The sequence below is a fragment of the Oryctolagus cuniculus genome, chromosome 19, assembly GCF_964237555.1.
Source record: "Oryctolagus cuniculus chromosome 19, mOryCun1.1, whole genome shotgun sequence".
Classification (NCBI taxonomy): domain Eukaryota; kingdom Metazoa; phylum Chordata; class Mammalia; order Lagomorpha; family Leporidae; genus Oryctolagus; species Oryctolagus cuniculus.
The window spans coordinates 51,148,716-51,172,252 of NC_091450.1; the positions used below are offsets into that span (position 1 = coordinate 51,148,716).

Sequence of the window (23,537 nt, forward strand, 5' to 3'; positions counted from 1 at the left end):
GCCCCAGTGGCCGTTGCCATGGCACTACAGAACGCATCTGTGCACTTCAGCATCAAGGGACAGAAGCCCCAGGGCTACTTCAGTCCCGCTGCTCCAGACTTTGACCCAGAGAGGCAGCTGCTGATTGCCCAGGTTCTCTGGATCCTGCCTCCCTGCCGCTCGGAGTCCTGAATGGAGCTCCTGCCTCCTGGCTTCTGCCTGGCCCAGCGCTGGCCATCAAAGCCACGTGGGGAGAGAAGCAGTGCAGGGGCCATCGCAAGCACTGTTCTCTCTCTGAGTGATAGTCCATATCGGGGTTCACCCCTCAGGTGTCTACAAAGGCCAGCACTGGGACAGGCTGAAGCAGAACCCAGGGACTTTTTATCTCGTGCTCCATTCTGGGTTCAGGGGCGTAAGTCCTTGGGCCATCTCCCTTCGCTTTCCCAGGCGTGTTAGCAGACAGCTGGATCCCAGGGGTAAAGGCTTCCTGGAAGGGCCGGCACTGTGGGGTAGTGGGTCAAGCTACCACCCGCAGTGCCGGCATCCCATGACGCCAGTTCGAGTCCTGGCTGTTCCACTTCCAATGCAGTTCTCTGCTGTGGTCTGGGAAGGCAGTAAAAAATGCCCCAAGTCCTAGTGCCTCTGCACCCATGAAGAGACCCCGGGGGAGGCTCCTGGCTCCTGGCTTCAGGTACTCTCAGCTCTGCCCACTGCAGCCAATTTGGTAGTATACCAGCAGATGGAAGACTCCTTCCCTCTCTCTCTCTTTCCTCCCTCCACCTTCAACTTTCACAATAACTAATTATACTCAACCATCCAGTGATCTAATACCCAAGGAATGACAAATTAAAATGACAACCTGGAGAAAGAGTGCCTTGGATGACAGCACAGAGTCAGGTCCCCAAAGCACCAGACTACGCATTATTTTTGGTCAGTGTTCATTTAAATATTTTTAAATGAAAGTAAAGTAAGATTATTTCATCTGGAATCCCAGTTTTAGGCTTTTTGCTGCTTTGTGCCTCTGACTTCCAGCAGGGTGAGTCTTCCCCATGGAAGGTACGGGAATAGAAATCCATCTGCCATAAGGGCTGTCCTGTTACTTTCCTCAACACATGCACTTGCCCACAGGTTAAGACAAACTGGCGCTAAAGAGAAAACAGAGTATCGGGCCACAGTTCCCCCCAGCTGCTCCCCACAATCAAGCCCTTTCCTGCACACACATCCACATTTTTAATAAGGACAAAGACTACTTAAAGAGAACGTTGGGTGTACCAGGTACTACCGCAAGTACCTGAACTTATTTATATTCACAACAAATGGATGAAGAAACCACGATTATCTCCATTTTGAGGAAGAGGCAGAGAAGGATGAAAGATGCCATATAACTCCCCTAGAAACAGGTCAAGCCACAGACTGACCTCAATTCAGACTAACACCAACTCAGGTCCTTTCCATAATGCCACAGGCCCTCTGCTCACTTCTGATCCAAACCTGAAACACGTTAACCAGAGTGATGAGAAAAGTCCTCTAAGTAACCCTTGTTTCCACTGGAAGTGGGGATTAAGGATGTAATATACAGGTCCATTTTACCACTGCATCTCTCTGTCTGTGATGGGGGCTCGGGCAGGGGTTTAGAACTCCCTGAATATGCACTCTCTCTCTGCCCAACGATCTGAAATAGAAGTTTGAGGAAAACATGTAGAGAGGCATTGCTTCCCTATGCAACTGTGTTCTTAACGCTGCATTTTTTGCCTGTCTCCTTCTCCTAAAGGCCACGTGCAGGAGATATCCTGGCTGACAGTCTGTAAGGAAGGTTTTGGAAGACAGTTTCCTTGTTCTAACAAGTAATCTGATGTTCCTAAGATGCTACTGTACCTATTAAAAAGAAAATGGGGGAAAGAAAGTAAATGCGTGGCATTTCTTAATGAGCACTATACTTCATGTGTTGTACTATGCGAATTAATGGTAAAACTAGTACTGAAGCAGTACTTTATACTTTATGTATCTGCGTGGGTGCAAACTGTTGATATCTTTACTTAGTATATATTAAGTTGATCTTCTGTATATAAAACTAATTGGAAATGAATCTTGATGAAGAATGGGATGGGAGAGGGGGTGGGAGATGGGATGGCTGTGGGTGGGAGGGAGGTTATGGGGGGGAAAGCCTCTATAATCCAAAAGCTGCACTTTTGAAATTTATATTTGTTAAATACAAATTTAAAACATATACATAAACAAAGCTCAAAGCATCACAACGACAGACTGCAAGACACAGAACAGGGCAGTTACAATCAAAACAGCATGGTATAAGCAAAAAATTGACATATAGACCAATGGAACAGAAAAGAAACTCCAGAAATCTGTGCACACATCTACAAACAAATGCTATTGGACAAATGGGCTAAAGATCAATCCCAGGTGCAAAGGGCAGTCTCTTCAAAAAATGGTCCTGGGAAAACTGGACCTCCACATGCAGAACTATGAAAGAAGACCCATGCAAAGTCAACAACAGGAGTCACTGTGCACTTACTCCTCATGTAGGATCTCGGTCCTTAACGTGCTGTACACTGAGGCTTAATGCTATAACGAGTACTCAAACAGTATATTTCACTTTGTGTTTCTATGGGGGTGCAAACGACTGAAATCTTTACTTAATGTACACTAAACTGATCTTCTGTAAAAAAAAAAAAAAAAAAAAAAAAAAAAAAAAAAAAAAAAGAAATTTTCAATTCCCAACTTGACTCTCACTGGGATTAAACATGACAATAGGTCTGATCTGATTTCATCATCATTTTAAAAAAATCATCTATTATTTTTCACTTTATGTTTCTGTGTGGGAGCAAACTGTTGAGATACTTACTTAAGGTATACTAAGCTGATCTTCTGTATATTAAGATAATCGAAAATGAATCTTGATGTGAATGGAAGGGGAGAGGGAGTGGGAAAGGGGAGGGTTGTTGGTGGGAGGGACGGTATGGGGGGGGAAGCCATTGTAACCCATGAGTCGTACTTTGGAAATTTATATTCATTAAATAAAAGATAAAAAAAAAAAAAAAAAAAAAAAAAAAAAAAAAAGAAAGAAGACCCATGCCTTACACCTTATACAAAAACCAATTAAAAATACTTCAAGGAACAAAATCTAAAACTCAATCTCATCAAACTACTAGAGAACATTGGGGAAAACCGAAAGGTATTGGCATAGGCAAAGATTTCTGGGGAAAAAGATCCCAGAAGCACAAGCAATAAAAGCAGAGACAAATATGATTCCATCAAGCCAAGGAGCTTCTGCGCTACAAAAGAAACACTCAGCAAAGTGAAACGGCAACTGAAAGAATGGGAGAAAATACTTCCAAGCTATGAAACTGATAAAAGATTAATATCCAGAATCCATAAAGAGTTCAAGGAACTCAACAACCACAAAACAAAAAATCCAGTTTAGAAATGGGAAAAGGACTTGAACATGCATTTTTTCAAGTGAGGACATTCATATGGCCAACAGACACTTGAAAAAATGCTCAAGATCACAAACCATCACAGAATTGCAAATCCAAATGACAATGAGGTTTCACTGCACAACAGTTAGAATGGCTCACATACAGAAATCAACAAACAATAAATGCTACTGAGGATGTGACAACTATGGGAACGTAATCCACTGTTGGTGGGAACATAAACTGGTGAAGCCATTGTGGAAGCAAGTAGAGATACCTTAGAAAGCTGGAAATAAATCTACTATATGACTCAGCAATCCATCTCAAGGTGATTTACCCCTAGGAAATGAAATCAGCATATTTGAAAGGATTATTTGCACCTCCAAGTTTAGCACAGCTCAGTTCACAATAGCTAAGACATGGAATCAACCCTGATGTCCATGAACTGATAAATGGATAAAGAAATCATGGTCTATATACACTAGGTAACACAACCCATTGGGGATTACAGAGATGCTGTCTTTAGCAACAAAATGGATATAATTGGAAACCAGTATATTTAGTGAAATAAGGCATTCTGAAAGGACAAATACCATATGTTACCCTGATTTGTGGTAACCAATAGAGACCTAAAGGGTAATGGGTAGGAGGGAAACTGACATTCTGTGATAGATGATTTTCTACAGTGTTTTTTTTTTTATACTGTTCTCTACTTATTGTATGGCTAAACATATGAGTATATAGTTAATGGAAAATAGATAATTATTAAGAATTAAGAGTGGTAACAAGGCCAGTGCTGTGGCTCAATAGGCTAATCCTCCGCCTTGCGGTGCTGACATGCTGGGTTCTATTCCCAGTCGGGGCACTGGATTCTGTCCCGGTTGCCCCTCTTCCAGGCCAGCTCTCTGCTGTGGCCCGGGAGTGCAGTGGAGGATGGCCCAAGTCCTTGGGCCCTGCACCCGCATGGGAGACCAGGAGAAGCACCTGGCTCCTGCCTTCAGATCAGCACGGTGCGCTGGCCGCAGTGCGCCAGCTGCGGCGGCCATTGGAGGGTGAACCAACGGCAAAGGAAGACCTTTCTCTCTGTCTCTCTCTCTCACTGTCCATTCTGCTTGTCAAAAATTTTTTTAAAAAAAGAGTAGTAACAAAAGAGGAAATGAGCAGAAGGGTTTGAGAGCAGGATGGAGGGATTGTAGCATGGGATGAAGTATCAGTATATTTTGACTCTGTATAGAAGAAATGCATGAAATTTGTATACCTGACATAAAATTTGAAAAAAATAGATAATTCTGTAACCAGACTAACATAACAAAAGAGAAAAACTCTACAGTAAGTGAAATTACAGATGAAAAAGCAGACATAATAACCAACATCACTGAAATACAAGGCTTCAAAAGAAATTGCTATTCAATATCATATGCTAAAAAATTGGAAAAAACAGGAAGAAATGGAGAAATTCCTCCATAACACATACAGGTAAACTACTAAGATTAAACCCAGAAGACACAGACATCTGAAAAAGACCCTTTAAAGTCAGTGAGATTGAAGCAGTAATTAAAAGTTTTCCAGCAAACTCCAGGCACTAAACTCCAGCAATGAAAACTGCTTGCATTACAACTGAATTCAATAAAACATTTCAAAAGGCACTTCAACACTTCTCAAACTGCTTCAAAATACTGAATAACACTGAATTTTGGCAAACACTTTTTATGAGGCCAGCATTCCTTTGATGCCAGGAACTACAAAAGACACGAAATGCATAGAAAATTGCCACCCTATATCCTTAATGAAACAGGTGAAAACATTCTCAATAAAATTCTAGCCAAAATAAAAACTCCAAAATCACATGGTAAAGCTCATATATTACCTTCAATTGGAATTTATCCCAGAAATGCCATGGTGGTTCCACATTTGCAAATCAATAAACATAAATAGATCAAAATCAAGAAAGAATAAAACCATACTGTCAGGGACAGTGCTGTGTTCTAGCAGGTTAAAGACACGATACGCAGTGCCAGCATCCCATATGGGTGCCAATTCGAGTCCTGACTGCTCCTCTTCCCATGCAGCTCCCTCCTAATGTGCCTGGGAATGTGGCAGAGGATGCCCCAAGTCACTGGACCACTGAAACCACTTGAGAGACCAGGAAAAAGGTCCTGGATCCTGACTTTGTATTGGCTCAGTTTGGTCATCACAGCCATTGGGGAGTTAACTAGCAAATAGAAGACCTCTCTCTTTCTTTGCCTTTCTTTTTCTCTCTCTTTGTTTCTAACTCTCTCTGCAACTCTTTGATTAAGCTTCGTAGAACTTCCTTCTCTCTCTTACTTGCTTTCCTCTAAGGTGTGTTCCAATCTTCACAACTTTGAGGTGAATGCATGCATATAGCAGTACCAAGAGGGAGTTAATGCTCTGAAGTGCCTGATTGTCAACAAGACATCCACTAATGGAAATAATGCATGTGAAAGAAAAGTCAACACAACACCTTCCTTGTGAGAGAGAAAAATGAACTGGGCTGGGCTACCTTCCATGGAGTTTTCACTAATCTAGCCGGGGTATCCAACACATGTACAGACAGAGCTGAAGAAAAGTTTAAAGGAAGAGAAAATATACAAATCCAAAAAGGGAATATTTTAATGTGAAAATAAACTTACGTTAAAACAGAGTCAAGAGATCTTCCTGCTTTGCAAACTATTTGGCTTAAAGAACAGCCATATTTAAAATGTGATTCCATTAATTTTAAATCAGTGTACATTCTTCAGACTACCATTTTGTTTACAAGAGTACTGGTATAAATAACAGTGCAGTCATCATTATTTTCCCTCTGGCATCTAATAAATAAATGACTGGCATTTACCCCACAGCATGGGATGCAAGATGTGTACATGGATGTTGAATAAAGCTTTATGCACTGATTTAAATTAACTGTGGACAGCCAGGTTTAAGTTCTTAAATATTTTCAAGGCTCTAAGCCATATATTTATTAATTTGCATTCTAGAGTGAAGACTGGTATCTGAATATATGAGAGTAGTTTTCAGCAGAGATTTGTAACAGGATTAATGAGAGCTGTGAACTGGAGTGGTGGTGGGGGAGTGTGAGTTGGGATAATATAAATGCAACATGCTCTGGAACATGCTGATGTGGGCAAATCATGCTAAACAGCTAGGTCTGGTCCAGTCCCATGCTTTCAGCAAACTATAATTTCTTATAGCGAAGCAGGATTCCCTATGATGCTCACCTACCTAGAAAAGCAGCAGGCGAGACAGTGCTGTTGCTTCTTGAAACCATGACACTGATCCCTGTCTTCACAAAGGGCACGGAGAATTCCACCACTTCAGAACGCTCCTCATTGATGTTGTCGAGCCCACTGCCAGGACCGCTTTGTGGTAACCACCTGGAGGTAAGGCATAAAAAGAATGGCACCTTTACATGTTCTTCCCAACACTTCTGACCACAGGCCCCCATTAGAATGGGAGGCCAGGGTGGAAAGGTGACTTACTTCCCCCAATCACTCCAATCCACATATTGTTGACATTTTTGTCATGCTTCCCTTTGGTCACCAGGTAGAAGTCATAGGTAAACTTGACCATCCAGGAGAGCTTCTTCAGGATACCAATGCAGAACCCCTTGCAGCATTTCTTAAAGTTCACCCCCTTGTTAGCTGAATCGCTGCAAAGAAAATCCCAAGAACATGGGCTGTTAGTACTGGAAGACTTGTCTAGTCATTAGCTATACTCTTCTACTAGCTTTGCGAAGTTGAAATTCAAGAAGGGAAGTAACTTTTCCATGGACACACACTGAGCTTATGGCGGCCAGAGGAGCAAGTGTCTTTAATTATAGCGGTTACTAGCACAATAGCTAATGTTTACTGAGAAGTTACTACACTGCAGTTAGGCACTGCGCTAAATGCCTTTATACCAATTGCTGGATTGAGCTCCATGATGTTTCTCCAAATTAGGTAGCATTTGTACCTCTACTCAACAGGCAAGAGTTACTAACTCTTATTTTTAAACATTTCTAACACATTCAACTTCTTTTTTTTTTTTATTTGACAGATTGAGGTAGGCAGTGAGAGAGAGACAGATAGAAAGGTCTTCCTTCTGTTGGTTCACCCCGCAATGGCCACTATGGCTGGAGCTATGCAGATCCGAAGCCAGGAGCCAGGTGCTTCCTCCTGGTCTCCCATGTAGGTGCAGGGCCCAAGCACTTGGGCCACCCTCCACTGCCTCCCGGGCCACAGCAGAGAGCTGGACTGGAAGAGGAGCAACCGGAACTAGAACTGGCACCCATATGCGATGCCGCTGCTGCAGGGGAAGGATTAACAAAGTGAGCCACGGCACTGGCCCCCACATACAACTTCATTAAACCAGAGTCTAGCAATCTGATCTAAGTTGAGTCATAAAAATTTATTGGAAAATGGAAGAGAAGAAGGTGTGAAATTCTCAAGTAAAGTAAGGTTTTGCTTCATCCTCTAAGTACAGAGGCCTGAAACCAAAGGGAAGAACTGGAAGTGCCTAGATAACTCCTACAATCATGGGGTTCTACCCCATGCCTGAGTCCACAGAATTAACTTCTCACACTAGGCCCGACTATCCGTGAAGGCTCATTCGTACTATTTTTTCTTCCTAACAACATGGCTTGATGCACAAAAGGTCAAACTTTTCAAGAGTAATATCCAGGACTGGGGGAAAAATTGCCATTAAAACAGAGACCATATGGCCAGCGGAAAGCCTATCTTCTGAGCTGCCAGGGTCAACCTCACTGTTTTCTACCAGGCACCCTGCTATACTCTCCCAACCAACTCCTAGAAAAGAACACCCACACGAATCAGAAATGTCTTTGGTAAGGAAGGAAATGATGGTCTTCCCCACTGACAGCAGAAAGTCTTGGACAATGCAGGCAGGAAGACCACAGCCTCTTCAGGGAACAAACTTGCTTACACTGGAACATCCCAGAAGCTCTACCTTCTACTTGAATCACACATGCTACAATGTAGGTGCTCCATCTTTAACCGTACATTTTGAGCACAATCACACACGGGACTATCGTCTAAGCACTAAAATAACGTTTGAAGACACTCAACTTCATAGTAGGAAAGTACATTTCTATCTCTTAGTTTAAAAAAGAGGTTATATAATACTATAAATAATAATCACAGCTATGTAAAAACTAATGAGTTTACGAAATAACTGGATGAAAAAATAATGAGAAGCACAGCTATTTTTAATGGTAGAAAATGATTCTTGCCTTTTCATATTAGGATTTTTCCATCAAATTCTCCAGTTAATATGGACTACATATATCATATATAATTTGTTACACACACATAATCGAGTCAGAGAGGTTTATTTATAGCTACATCCATGAATGTGGACAGACTTGAAAATATAACTGAGTAGCAGAAGTAGGTTGAAAATGCCACCTTTTCCCTGGAGCTCTCCTTTATTCCAGAATCACCAACCACCTACCTTCCTCACCACCACAGTCATGCTGCCCCTGAGTTTGCCTCAACCACTCTGCTTCTACAGCCATGATCACTATGTAGACTTTGAGCTCTAGCCTCCAGGGAGATGACCCCAGATCTGGGGTACCACCCTTGTATATATTCCATGTGATAACCACTGGATTCAATACCTAAACTGGTTTTGGAGACTAATATGGGCCTCCAAGACCCCAGAATCTCCCAGAGGCTAGAAAGGGCAGGTTTTTCCCTGGAAAAATCAGTACCAAGTAAATACAGTCATGTTGTCCAACAGGAATTCTTTTTGCAACCAATTAGCCTGGCTCAAAATGCTACATTTAGGAAATTTAATTGCTTTAACCTACGTTAATGTTGGGATTCATGGATTCTAATTTTGTATTGCTCCCACGGAAGTCAAAGGCTTTAATTCACCTCTATACATAGTAAACTTCTCATGTTCTCAAGCAGAAAAGGCAAAGTCACAAGCTGCCCCCTCCGTACAGGAACAACAACAACAAAATTTGAGCTTGTACCTGAGACGCTGTTCACAGTGTTCAGTAAAAATATCAATTCTTTCATAGGGAGTCATTGATTTTTGGCTCATGTACTTCATAGTCAAGCAAACTGGGATGTGGACATCTGCTTGTTTTCAGCTCTAGGCCTTCTGATTTTCAAAGACTGTAAACTCCTGCTATCGACTATGAAGAAGAGACTACACTCATGGGCCATAATGAAGCACACAGGGTGTTGTCCCACAGATGTTATGCTCCTTGCTTTCTTCACGCGGTCAAGCTTGGCTCCCAACACCCACTGAAATCAGAACGGCCCTTGGTAACAAACCTGCAATGTCCCCTCCATCCTCCTCCAGCCCATGACTTCCCTGCACAGTCCCTCCATCCTCCACCAACCCGTGACTCTCCAGCAGGGATGCAACACTTCCATGCTGTCAGTGGTTCAAACTCCACCTCTACAGCATCAGGAAATCATTCCCAAGCTGTGTCCACCCCCGGTCTGGGAAATACAGAGGAGGGGGGACGTGCCAGGGAGGGAACGGACAGAAAAATGTTTAAAACCAGGATAAGCACCTGGCTCCTGCCTTCGGATCAGAATGGTGCACCGGCTGCAGAGCGCCGGCTGCAGCGGCCATTGGAGGGTGAACCAACAGCAAAGGAAGACCTTTCTCTCTCTCTCTCTCTCTCTCTCTCTCTCTCACTGTCCACTCTGCTTGTCAAAAAAAAAAATCCTTTAAGGAGACTTTAAGGAGAGACTTTTGAGGATGCTGGGGGATGACTGAGCACCATGGGTAAGAACACAGCTGGAGTCAGCCATACCTCTGGATGGCTTCAGCCATGTTCTCCAACCTGCCCATAACTAAACTGTATCAACTGTAAATGGCAAACGCCCTCACCTCATATGGCTGTGAGTATTTAATGCATGTAAACTTAGTGCATCTCCAGGCAATCATAAACATAAGCCCATTGCTAACACTACAGCTATCACAACAGTGTCTTCTGTGTTACGTTTTATAGTACAGATGCTGTTGTGATCAGTGACTTGCACTATGTGACAGGCGTGGGCATGTCCAGACCACAGCCTCCCTGGCACTCACTTGATTTTGATGAACTTCCGACACGGCACCGTGTTCCGCACACAGGCCTCAGTCAGCAGGTTGATGTCTTCCACGATGACGAAGGGGGCCTCCTCCAGGGTGACGATGCTTAGGTGGTTGTGATCCAGCTCACAGTCAGAGAAGGACTTGTAAGAGGGCCACACCGTGGGCCTTGGGCTCAGGGTCTGGTTCTCCCACTTACCCACCTGCACCACAAACACAGAAATACACCAGTGCTGCCTTGTGCCTCTGACTTCTGGCAGGGCAAGTCCTTCCCACGGAAGGCGTGGGAGCAGAAATCCATGTGCCGTAAGAGCTGTCCTCTTACTTTCCTAAACATGTGCTCTTGCTCACAGGTTAAGACAAACTGGGCTAATGAGAAAACAGAGTATTGGGTCGCAGTTCCCCCCAGCTCCTCCACAAAGGAACTGAACATGCATGTCTGGGAGTGGCACCAAAGCATGATGTCCTGCCAGAGCTCACTGTCACAGATGTGACGGAAAAAGCGTAGACTTCTGAAAAACTCAGCAAGGTCTATATCCAGCCCTCCAAAAAGGATGCAGGTGTCCCAGGAAGTACCTAACTGTTGCACCAAATGCCTGCTACGAAAAAATTGGTTTTGGTATAAAAAATTTTGACATGGATACCTACGTGAGAGGTCTTGAAAAAACTTCATGAAAACGTCAATTATTAAAAAAAAAATAATGAAAATAGCTAAGCTTAAATTAATCTCCTAGTTAGGTGTTTTCTATCTGTTCTATGTTCTGTTTTTCCTCTTTATCTGCCTACTTTTGGATCAGTTTCTTTTCCATGATTCCATTTTATTTCTTTTACGGGTTAATTATATCCCCATTTATTTACCTTTAGTGACTTCTTTAGGTTTCATTGTATATATTTTAAATTTATCACATTTATCTTCAAGTGATATTGCACCAATGCCAAATGCTGTATTTCCATTTCACTCTCCCTACAGTTGTACTACAGTTGCCACACATTTAACTTTAAAAAGCTATAAACTGTATGCTACATGTTTAGTATTTTTGCTGTAAAAAAGTCATTTATCTTTTAAAGTGACTAAACAGTTTAAAAATCTGTATACATGGCCGGCGCCGCGGCTCACTAGGCTAATCCTCCGCCTAGCGGCGCCGGCACACCAGGTTCTAGTCCCGGTCGGGGTGCCGGATTCTGTCCCAGTTGCCCTTCTTCCAAGCCAGCTCTCTGCTGTGGCCAGGGAGTGCAGTGGAGGATGGCCCAGGTGCTTGGGCCCTGCACCCCAGGGGAGATCAGGAAAAGCACCTGGCTCCTGGCTCCTGCCATCGGATCAGCGCGGTGCGCCGGCCACAGCGCGCCGGCCGCGCCAGCCATTGGAGGGTGAACCAACGGCAAAGGAAGACCTTTCTCTCTGTCTCTCTCTCTCACTGTCCACTCTGCCTGTCAAAAAAAATCTGTATACATTTAACCATGTAGCTTTCAATTCTCATGTTTTCATCTTTTGTGTTGATTCAAATACCCACTTAGTAACATTGTCTTTCTCCCTAAAGGACTTTTTCTAATATTTCTGGTAGTGTGGATCTGCTGGTGATGAATTATTTCTGTGATCCTATGTCTAGAATCTTTATTTCACTCTCACACTGGAAACATACATTCACTGTGCAAAGAATTCTATGCTGACACTCTTTATCTTTCAGTACTTCAAAGAGTTTCTCCGTTCTCTTGTAGCATATGTTGTTTCTAATGATAAAACTACTGTCAATCTTTTCTTTTAAAAGATTTATGCATTTATTTGAAAGGCAGAGTTGCAGAGATATAGAAGCAGAGAGGGGGGTCTTCAATCCACTAGTACACCTCCCAAAATTGACACAATGGCTGGAGCTGGGGCAATCCAAAGCCAGGAGCCAGTAATTTTTCTGGGTCTCCCAACGTGGGGATTTTACCTTCAAACACTAGAACAGCAAAGTAAATCTTAATAAAGTGGAAGGAGGAAAAATATACAAACTGATATAAATCCAACGGAATAGAAAATATCACAACAGAAATTCAGTGAGACCAGAATACTATTCTTGAACACTCAGTGACATGGACAAAATGTTTATCCGCAGGAAACAAGGGAAAAAAGGGAACAGACTCAAGTGACTTCACAACAGAAACGACAGAGAAGACACTATTACCTACCTTACCAAAATAATAATCAGAAAACACTATGGAAAAGCCAAGGCACAAGGATTTGGTCAATGTTGATAGTGTGGACTGATTGTCAGAAAGACACAAACCACTAAAACTGAATACAGTAAAACAAGAAACCCTAAATACACTCATAATTTGAAAAGAGACTGCAGTAGTGGGAAACAAACACACATGAAGAAAATTCCAGGAACAGACGGCTCCACCGGTAAAAACTCCCATTTAAAGGATAATTAAAATCCGTTCTTTGCACACCCTTCCAAAAAGGAGATGAAGAGGAAAAACTTTCCTTTTTATTCCATCAGACTAGCTTATCCCAACATCCAAAACAAGCACACATCATAAAGAAAATGGCACACAAATATCCGTCATGAATGTGTCACATGCCTCAATAAAATATTACCAAATGCCATCCGGGAGCACAACCAAAGCTTAGCACACTGTGCGCAACTGAGAGTTACTCCGGGAATGCAAGGATGGCTACCATACCAAAGCAATATATCCCAGAACAGAATCCACATGGGAAAAGCCACAAAGTATCCCGATAGACACAGAAAACCTATTTCACAAAACCTTCATTACTTTTGCGGTATTAAAAAAATAAAATCATCAAATTAAGAACAGATGGTACACCTGGGCCTGACAACGGTCTTTCATAAAAAACCCACAGAGTACTAACAGCACACCAAACGCGAGTAACTGGAAACTGTCCTCCTAGACCAGGACACAGACACACATTCTCGCTCTCGTTCCTCCCAACAACACTCTCAGAGGTCTAGAACAGGGCGGCTGGGCCCTCAAAAAGCAAACAGACGGGAACGTGGGGCAGTTTCGGGAGGAGATGGAGCCACCTCTGCTCTCACACAGCTGCTCGCACCCTGGGGACCCTTCCAGACCGTCTGCACAGCACAACTGCGACTCCACCGGAGCCTTCGGGACCAAGAGCAACAGGCACGCCGGCACCCAAGACCCCAGCGGGAAGCCGCAACAGCCACGCGTCACTCACCTCCAAGGGGGCCCGGTCTGCTGGCGGGATAGAGGTCTGCCAAGGCCGTTGCTTCCGGAAGGGGCTGAAGAAGACAACCGCACCTGGGAAATAGTGCTGCAGCCTCAGACATGCAGCCTCTCCTGATCCTGTCCTGACCTTGGGGCCGCTGGGTCTCCCTCAGTCTTGGCCAGCAGCGTCGAGCACGGCTCCTCACAGCTTGTGCAGGCTCTTGGGCAGCAGCGGATGCGGTGCTGACTCCCACAAGAGCGCTGGCGGGCAGTCGGGGTATGCATGCGTGCGTGTGCACTTCCGGGTCAAAGTGCAGGACGCAGGCGCAGTCCCACTGGCCGTCGCCATGGCACCACGGGACACATCTGCACCCTGCCGCATCCAGCGTCATTCTGATGCCCCAGGCCCACTTCAGTCAACTTCTTCTGCTCCGGGTGTGACTCAGCCAAGGCGGTGCTCGGCCAAAGCTAGAAGCCCAAAGCTCAAACCCGGTCTCTGCATGAGTGTCAGCCACCCATGGAGCGCATTCACAGGAAGCTGGGTCAGAAGAAGAGGAGCCTGAACTCAAACCAGAAACTCCAGTGTGGGATGCAGGCATCCCACTGCGCCGGATGGCTGCAATGTCCATCTGTTAACCAACGTCTCCCTCAACACTCACTCATGTATCCATTTCACACACAGATCTACTTCCATCTGAAAAGGAAAGGGACAGGGAAAAAAGAAAAAAAAAAGAACATTTGGCTTTCTCCAACACACGTTCTCTATGAACACATTCTCTACCCTGCCCCAGACGTTATCTCCCAGGATCTCTGTGGACAGGAGGGCCCTGCAGGGACAGCGATCCCAACAAGGAAATCTCCTCCAGCCACCAGAGTCACCTTCCCTGCCTCTAGCCCCTGCTCCTCTAGCAGCCAGGTTCAGCCCGTTGTGGAAAAAGCCCAGCTGTGTGAGTCACTACAGCCATCCCAAGGGGCCTGCGCAAAATCCAGAGTACAGCTGGAAACAGCTGTCATGAGATCAACTGCCACTGGGAGGGATGGCAGAAAAAAAGGATGAATTCATCATTTATTACCACATGAGCCCCTCTGGCCTCAGAAAAGCTGGTTTTCATTTTCTCTCTCCAACAAAAAGAGTTTTTTCCCATCTTACTTAGGATTCTTCTAATGAGCAAAGCAGCACGTGACTCACCATGGAAGACTCCCTCAGACTAGAATCCAATGGGGGACACCACCCCCCCCCCCAAGCATCTCCTGAAACACAGGAGAAATGAAACTCCATCAGGAGAGGAAAGAATTATCAGGAAGAAGCTATAAATGCAGATACTTCTGACTTGAATAAACTCTTAAAGAAAAAAAAAAAACAGCACCAGGAAACATGAGGCAGCTGAGATCCAGCAGAGAGAGGTCCAGGGCAGAGGTTCCTCTCTGGTTCCTACGTGCCCATGACATCAGGAACACTCTGCAATTAAGGGAGACACGTACAGGGTGTTTCTGTGCACAACTAGAAGGCACTCAGCCTCCGGACTTCTAAGTCCTCCTCCCACGGGTCTCCTCACCCATCAACCGGAGAGGTCCTGAAGAAAACAGGGCTGAGGCCTGGTCCAGGTGCGGAACTGACATGAAGAGCAGATGCTTCTCCTCAACAGAAACGTCTGTGTCTGATGGGGATGAGAAGACGGCTCTCCCGGCACTTGGTGCAAAGCAGCCTTGATTTCATGGCTCTGGAAGCAGGAGACACAGGGAAATCGGCGCATTCTCCTCAGCTGCATGACACCCAAATGTCCATCAAGTCCCAGGGTCACACCTCAAATGATGCCATCAACACACCCCCGGGTGCTCAGCCATGGGGTCTTTCAGTCAGCTCCAACATTGACACTGAGGCAGCAGTCCCCCCCCCCCCTTCAGCTATCCAGCCAACCACACAAGGGAGAGGAGGAACGGCTGCTTGGGAGAGGTCTAGAGGTATTTGCTACACTCACCCACCGCCAGGGACAGACACCCCATTCCTCAGGCAGAGCACTGTGATTCCAAAGAGCTCCACACGCTCCCTCCTCCCGAGTGTCGTATTCTCACAGCAGAATTGTGTTTATTTCTCCACAAGTATGAAGCAGTTTCTATGACATCCTGCTGCAAGACCTCGAGGCCGCTGTGGAGCCTGTGTGAGCGGGAAGGAAGTGAGGCAGGCAGGGAGTGGAGAGGAAAGTCTGAGGCAGCTTTGGGGCCAGAGGAGAGCTTCCCTTCACCTCTCAGGTTTAAGATTACACAATTAAAGTGAATTCCATTGAAAAAAAATGCAATCATTATTAAAACTTTTCCAGTTGCCTCAGCTGTCATTATTTCTAATTTCTAAGTGTAAAACAAAAATCTAGAATTTTACAATGTATTCTCTTTTTTCACCAGCAAGATATCAAGGTAATACCTTATACCATATTTTTTTTTTGACAGGCAGAGTGGACAGTGAGAGAGAGAGAGAGAGAGAGAGAGAAAGGTCTTCCTTTGCAGTTGGTTCACCCTCCAATGGCCGCCGCAGCCGGTGCGCTGCAGCCGGCACACCGTGCTGATCCAATGGCAGGAGCCAGGTGTTTCTCCTGGTCTCCCATGGGGTGCAGGGCCCAAGGACTTGGGTAATCCTCCACTACACTCCTGGGCCATAGCGGAGAGCTGGGACAAAATGCAGCGACCCGACCGGGACTAGAACCCGGTGTGCCGGCGCCGCAAGGCAGAGGATTAACCTAGTGAGCCATGGCGGCAGCCACCTTATGCCATATTTTACACCATCAACATTCAGTTAGTTGGGTTCAACTGCTTTACCAGCTCCCCAACTAAGTCAAAGCCAGGGCCCTGTCCCGGGCACCCTAGGTGTGACCCTGCCCCTTGCCCAGCTCCCCAGCTTCAGCAGGCAGGGCGAGGGCCCCACCCTGGGCACCCCAGATGCAACCCGGCTCCCCCGCGCCTGGGGCCCCAGGCCTTGCAAGCCCTCTAAGTGCCCTGCAATGGCCACCACAGTGGGGACCCCGCCACCTGCCCGGGTCCCAAGCCCCTGCTGGCATCCCAGACGAAGCCATGCCCCCGCCGGGGGCCCCAGCCCCTGCAGCACAGCGAAGGCCCGCAGCCACAGCGAGGGCCCCGCCCTGGGCAACCCAGATGCAACCACGCTCCCCACCTGCATCCCAGCCCCTGCAGGCACCGCGAGATTCCCGCTCTGGGCAACCCAGAGGCGACCCGCACCCTACCCGGGTATCCTGGGAGGGCTCCGCAGGCACAGTGAGGGCAGTTGCAGCAAGGGCCCACCTACCTCCCGGGTCAAAAGCCCCTGCAAGCATGGCGAGGGACCCGCCCTGGGCACCCCGGACGCAAACCCGCCCCCGGCCCAGCAGGTACAGCAAGGGACGCTCAGGCACTGGGAGGGCCCCGCCCTAGGCACCTCACATGCGACCATGTATCCCGCCCGGATCCCCCACCCCTGCAGGCAAGGCGAAACCCGTCCTGAGCACCCCAGACTCGACCACCACTCACCTGGGTCCCAAGTCCCTGCAGGAATGGCGAGAGCCCCGCCCTGGCCACCCCTGAAGGGACCCCGCCTCCTACCTGCGTCCCCACACCTGCAGGCAGGGCGAAGGCCCCGCTCTAGGCACCCAGACACAACCACGCCCCCTGCCCAGGACCCTAGCCCCTACAGGCATGGCGAGGACCCTCAGGCACAGCAAGGGCCCTCCCCGGGAACGCCAGACGCGACCACGCCCCCCGCCCAGATCCCAGTCCCTGCAGGCATGGGGAGAGCTCCGCCTTGGGCACCCCAGGAACAACACACCCCTGCCTGTGTCCCAAACCCCTGCTGACCAGGCGAGAGCCCCGCCCTGGCCACCCAAGACGCGACCCCGCCCGGATCCCAAGCCCCTGCAGACACAGCGAGACTCCTGCCCTGGGCACCCCAGACGGGACCCCGCCCCACCCGCCCGGGTCCCCAGCCCCTGCAGGCACAGTGAGAGCCCTCCCTGGGCACCCCAGACGGGACCCCGCCCTGTCTGCCCGGGTCCCCAGCCCCTGCGGCACACGGGGACCCAAGTCGCCTCCTCCTCCTGCCCGGATCCCCAACCCCCGCAGGCACGATGAGAGCCCTCCCTGGGCACCCCAGACGGGACCCCGCCCCCAGCCCGGGTTCCCAGCACTACAGGCTCGGAGAGGGCCCTGTTCTGGGCACCCCAAAGGCGACCCCACCCTGCCTAGGTCCAGAGCCCCTGCAGGAACTCTGAGGACCCCGCGGGTACAGGGAGGGAAGGCGTGCCAATAGCCACACCCTGGGCATCCCAGGCGCTGCACCGCCCTCCCCCACCCGGGGCCCCAGGACCTGCAGGCACCCCAGAGGCGACCCACCCCCGCCCGAGCACAAACCCCTGCAGGCATGGAAAGAGCCCCGCCCTGGACACCCTAAACTCGGCCCCAGCACCCACCTGGATCCCAAGCCCCAGCATGCTGGCCTAGAGGCCTGCCCTGGGCACTCCAGACGTGACCCCGCCCCCTGCCTGGGCCCCCACACCTGCAGGCAGGGCGAGGGCCCCGCAGGCAAAGCAAGGGTGGGCGCAGTAGAGTCCCAGCCCTGGGACCCCAGATGATACCTACCCCCAGTCCGGATCTCCAGCCCCTGCAGGCACAGCGAGAGCACCGCGTTGTTCACCCTACACTCGGCCCCAGCACACACCTGCGTCCCAAGCACCAGCATGTTGACTGAGAGGCCTGCCCTGGGCACCCCAGACGGGACCCCGCCCCATCCGCCGGGGTCCCCAGGCCCTAAGGCACAGGGAGGGACCCACCTTGGGAATTCAAGACACGACCCCGCCCCAGTCCCTGAGGCAAAGCGAGCTCCCTGCCCCGGGCACCGTAGATGCGACCCTGTCCCTTGCCCGGGTCCCCAGCTGCTGCAGGCAGGGCGAGAACCCCGCCTGGGCACCCCAGATGCAACCCGGCTCCCCCGCGCCTGGGGCTCCAGGCCTCGCAAGCACTGTAAGTGCCCTGCAGTGGGCACCACAGTTGGGACCCCACCACCTGCCTGGTTCACAAGCCCCTGCTGGCACCCCAGACGAGGCCGTGTCCCCCTCCCGGAGCTACAGCCTTTGCAGCACAGGAGGGCCTGCAGCCACAGCAAGGGCCCCGTCCTGAGCAACCCAGATGCAACCAGATACGACCACGCCCCCTACCCGCATCCGAGCCCCTGCAGGCACAGCGACATTCCCGCTCTGGGCACCCCAGTGGCGACCCACACCCTACTCCGTTCTCCACCCCTGCAGGCAGTCGGAGGGCTCTGCAGGCACAGTGAGGGCAGTTGTAGCAAGGGCCCTACCCTGAAGCACCCCAGATCCGACCACGCCCCTGATCTAATTCCAGCCAATACAGGTACAGGGAGAGTCCCGCCCTGGGCACCCCGGAGGTGACCCTGCCACCTGCCCGGGCCACCGCTGCAGGAGGCAGGGCGAGGGCCCCACGGGTAAAGCAAGGGCGGGAGCAGCTGGGTCCCCGCCTGGGCACCCAAGATGTGACCACGCACCCCCCCTGGGTCCCAGCCCCTATAGGCACAGCAAGGGATGCTCAGGCACTGTGATAGCCCTGCCCTGGGCACCTCACACGCAACCACGTCCCCCGTACAGATCCCTCACCCTGCAGGCAAGGTGAAACCCGTCCCGAGTACCCCAGACTCGAACACCACTTGCCTGGGTCCCAAGTCCCTGCAGGAATGCAGAGACCCCGCCCTGGCCACCCCTGAAGGGACCCCGCCTCCTACCCGGGTCCCCACACCTGCAGGCAGGGCGAAGGCGCCACCGTGGGCACCCAGACGCAACCCCGCCCCGTTCCCAGGACCCCAGTCCCTACAGGCTTGGCCAGGACTCTCAGGTATAGCAAGGGCCCCACCCTGGGCATTCCAGAGGCTATTTCCCCCCGCCCGGATCTCCAGCCCCTGCAGGCATGCGAGAGCCCCTCCCTGGGCACCCCAGACACTCGCTACCTCCTCCACCCGAGTGCCAAGCCCCTGCAGGAATGGCAACAGCCCCACCTTGGCCACGACAGATGGGACCCCACCTCCTATGCGGGTCCTAACCCCTACAGGCAGGCTGAAGGCCTAGTACTGGTCACCCCAGACACTACCTCCCCACCACCCGGGTGCCAAGCCCCTGAAACAATGGCGAGAACACCACCCTGGCCACCCTAGACGGGACCCCGCTTCCTACCCAGGTCCCCAGGCCCTACAGGCATGCTGAGGGACCCTCAGGCACAGCGAGGGATGCGCCCAGGGCATTCCAGACATGACCACGCCTCCCACCCAGATTCCCAGCCTGTGCAGGCACAGAAAGAGCCCTCCTTGGGCACCCCAGATGGGACCCCGCCCCGCCCGCCCAAGTCCCTAGCCCCTAAGTCACAGCTTGGGCCCCACACCCCAGACGCAACCCCGCCGGGATCCACAGCCCCTGCAGGCCCTGTGAGAGCCCTCCCTGGGCACCCCATATGGAACCCGCCCCGTGTCCAGGACCCAGCACCTACAAGCATGGCGAGGAACCCCAGGCATAATGAGGGATCCACCCTGGGCAGACCTGACCCAGCCCCCTGCCTGGGTCCCCAGCCCCTGCAGTCATGGTGAGGGCATGGAAAGCCATGACATGGTGGCAAAAAACAATCTAAATGAAGGATCCTGGTGAACAACACCCCAGCAGAAGGATCAGGCCATCAAGGAGAGAGGCGCCTTTCTCTGAAGGGAGGAAGGAACCTCCACTGTGATATGGCCTTGACTAAACAAATTCAGAGTTGCTGAACTCAAGGGGCTTCCATAGCCTAGACAGCTCATAGCAAGAGTCTCGGGTGATTGCTGACATCATAAATAAGAGTGCCAATTGTTAAATCAACAACGGGAGTCACTGGGTTCATGCTCCCCACACAGGATCTCTGTCCTTAATATGTTTAACTATGAAACTCAAACACAACACTACTAGTCGAACAATACCCTATACCTGGTTCGGTTGTGTGAGTGCAACCTGTTGAAATCCCTGCTTAGTATATACTAAGTTGATCTTCAACATATGAAGGTAATTGAAAATGAAATGTGATGAAGGGCGGGATGGGAGAGGGAGTGGGTGAGGGGAGGGCCACGGGAGGGAGGGAGGTCAGGGGGGAAGCCACAACAATACAAAAGATGCATTTTATATTCTACTTAAAACTATTGGTTGAACTCTGTAATTAATACACAATTACTCTTAGGTGTTTAATTAATGCTATAACTAGTACTCAAATAGTATTTTACACTTTGTGTTTCTGTGTGGGAGCAAAATGTGGAAATCTTTACTTAACATATGCTAAATTGATCTTCTGTATATAAAGATAATTGAAAATTAATCATGATGTGAAGGGGAAGGGGAGAGGGAGTGGGAGAGGGGAGCGTTGTGGGTGAGAGGGAAGATACGGTGGGGAGGAGGCTATTGTGATCCTTAAGCTGTACTTTGGAAATTTATGCTCATTAAATAAAAAATAAAAAAAGAATATTATGTGATAAATATTGAAAAAAAAAGAAAAACACACAAAGGCAATTATCAAACCTGGATGATTTAAAAGACTCTATGCTTACAAACTCTTGAATTACAAATGCAGTGTGTCAAAAAGACACAAAAGTATACATAACCACACTTCATAACATCAGGGGAGAAAAAAATTAGAAACAGTAAGAGGAAAACAGAGATCATTCACAGAGGTGACTAAAATAGTCCTTTTATCAACTGGTATGGTGCTGTAAAACAGACATAAAATCAATCATGCCAAAAGCAATTATCTGAGCTAGAGTTGGATCCTTAGGTAAAATCTAGTTAATGGACCAAGATGAATAAAACATAATCAAAAATAAACACAGAGATTTGATTACCAACAGGAGCTTTCTAAACCTACATGTCAAGAATAAATGTTTTTCTACAGTAAAGAAAATGAAATAAGATGATACATGATATGCATCAAACTATGATTTACATTGAAGTAAAGAATTATCAAATAATTGCACTTTATTTTAATCTGATAAAGTATCATTTTACTCTTAAAACTGTACATATGAAATAATGAAATGTTCCTCTTACAGAAATAAAATAATCTTATGCTACTGAATAATTTAACTGCATTAGAACATATTTTCAAGAAAAATATCCCATCACAATATTAGTAAACATTAATGGCTCTTACATTGTGTGCTTTTCAGAATACTGATTATTCTTTTATCAGAACTGAGCAGCACCACAGGACTAACTGTAGCACAAGCATTAAATACTAACTTCCAGATACTCAGACTTTGTTGTATGTCCACCACACACGGACTGAGATAGACAGGATGATGAGGTTAAGGTGGTAGCTGACCACAAAGGCGCTCACCAGCAGCAGGATGGTCTGGGTGGCCTTTTACTCTGGGAAGCCTGTTGGGCAGAGGAGACTCATGCTGCCCAGGTGCTGGGACCTCCTCTGAAGTCTGCACAAAAGAATCACCATGTGCACACTTGAAAGCAGCATGACTCCTACAAGTAAGACATTCTTGGATGTGGATACTGTCATATTGGAATATAACCTCTTAATCATTTAATATATAATATTAAAGTACAGCTTAATTTCTCTATAAGAACAAGCATGTTATACCCAGGGACAAAGAACTGGTTTTCAGGCTTGAGCTATGAATACAAGATAGCATGCATTGCTTACACAAATTTGTGGTACATCTACATAATGTAAGTCATCCTACCCTCTTGGCACTGCTCATCAAGTTAATAGCAATTCTAACTTTCTGCCCACACTGCCTACCACACAAAAAGTTAAAAGTCTTCACTCTCCTTGTGGGAGCCAGTTAAGACCTAAAATACCTCCAGTAGCACCTTTCTCATGAATTTGACCTGAAGAATCATGTGCAAGTATGTACCCATTTAAGAATTTTTTTTCTTTTAATATCTAAATATTGCCCAATTACTCAGAAAGGTTTTCTCCTTTGAGACAAACTTTTGGTTTGCATAAGTGAAACCTTATAGAAAGTATATTTTAGAATTTCTGAGTTGGAAACATATTGAGAATGAAGTTTGAACTGCCATGCTGATCTTCAAGCAAGCCTCTAAAATCTCCACCCACTGTTTCGGCATCAGCTATACTTTTTTTAGTGTAAGTACCACCATTCAAGATTAATGTAATAAAACAAAGTAGGTATCATTGCCTTCTACTGAAAACTGCATGAATTATTAATTCAAATAATACTTCATGAAAAAGTTTACATATAAAAATATACTCAGTCATAAACTAACCAGTTTTTCTTTACACTACCATTTCCACTTTTTTTTTTTTGACAGGCAGAGTGGACAGTGAGAGAGAGAGAGAGAGAGAGAGAGAAAGGTCTTCCTTTGCCGTTGGTTCACCCTCCAATGGCCGCCACGGCTGGCGCGCTGTGGCCAGCGCACCGCGCTGATCCGATGGCAGGAGCCAGGTGCTTCTCCTGGTCTCCCATGGGGTGCAGGGCCCAAGCACTTGGCCCATCCTCCACTGCACTCCCTGGCCACAGCAGAGAGCTGGCCTGGAAGAGGGGCAACCAGGACAGAATCCGGTGCCCCGACCGGGACTAGAACCCGGTGTGCCGGTGCCGCAAGGCGGAGGATTAGCCTAGTGAGCCGCGGCGCCGGCCTACCATTTCCACTTGTGAGATGGGCAATTCCTCCCCGGAGATGTAGAAATATTAAATTGTTGCTCTGAATTTTGTAGAGGAAGGATCATTAGTACAAGGTCAAAGACAGAGCCATCAAATGGGAAGTTAAAAATGCAGTCGTGCAAAATCATCTCATGGTCACACACAGAACAGTCAGACACAAAAAGTCAAGACTAGTTTAAAGGGGG

The 23,537-nt window shown here is 48.0% G+C and overlaps 1 protein-coding gene across 4 annotated transcripts in view; it reads right to left on the reverse strand.

Annotated features, from left to right (window-relative positions):
• Positions 1–23,537, reverse strand: part of LOC108175467 (glutamate receptor ionotropic, NMDA 2A) — a 290,700-nt gene that overhangs the window by 140,862 nt on the left and 126,301 nt on the right. For all 4 annotated transcript variants that reach the window (XM_070064532.1, XM_070064531.1, XM_070064530.1 and 1 more), the window contains exons 2-4: positions 10,479–10,684; positions 6,908–7,077; positions 6,651–6,802 (exon numbers count right to left, since the gene is read on the reverse strand). In XM_070064532.1, the coding sequence (XP_069920633.1) occupies positions 6,714–6,802; positions 6,908–7,077; positions 10,479–10,684 (465 nt within the window). In that variant the 3' untranslated portion in view covers positions 6,651–6,713. The remainder of the gene's footprint in view (positions 1–6,650; positions 6,803–6,907; positions 7,078–10,478; positions 10,685–23,537) is intronic.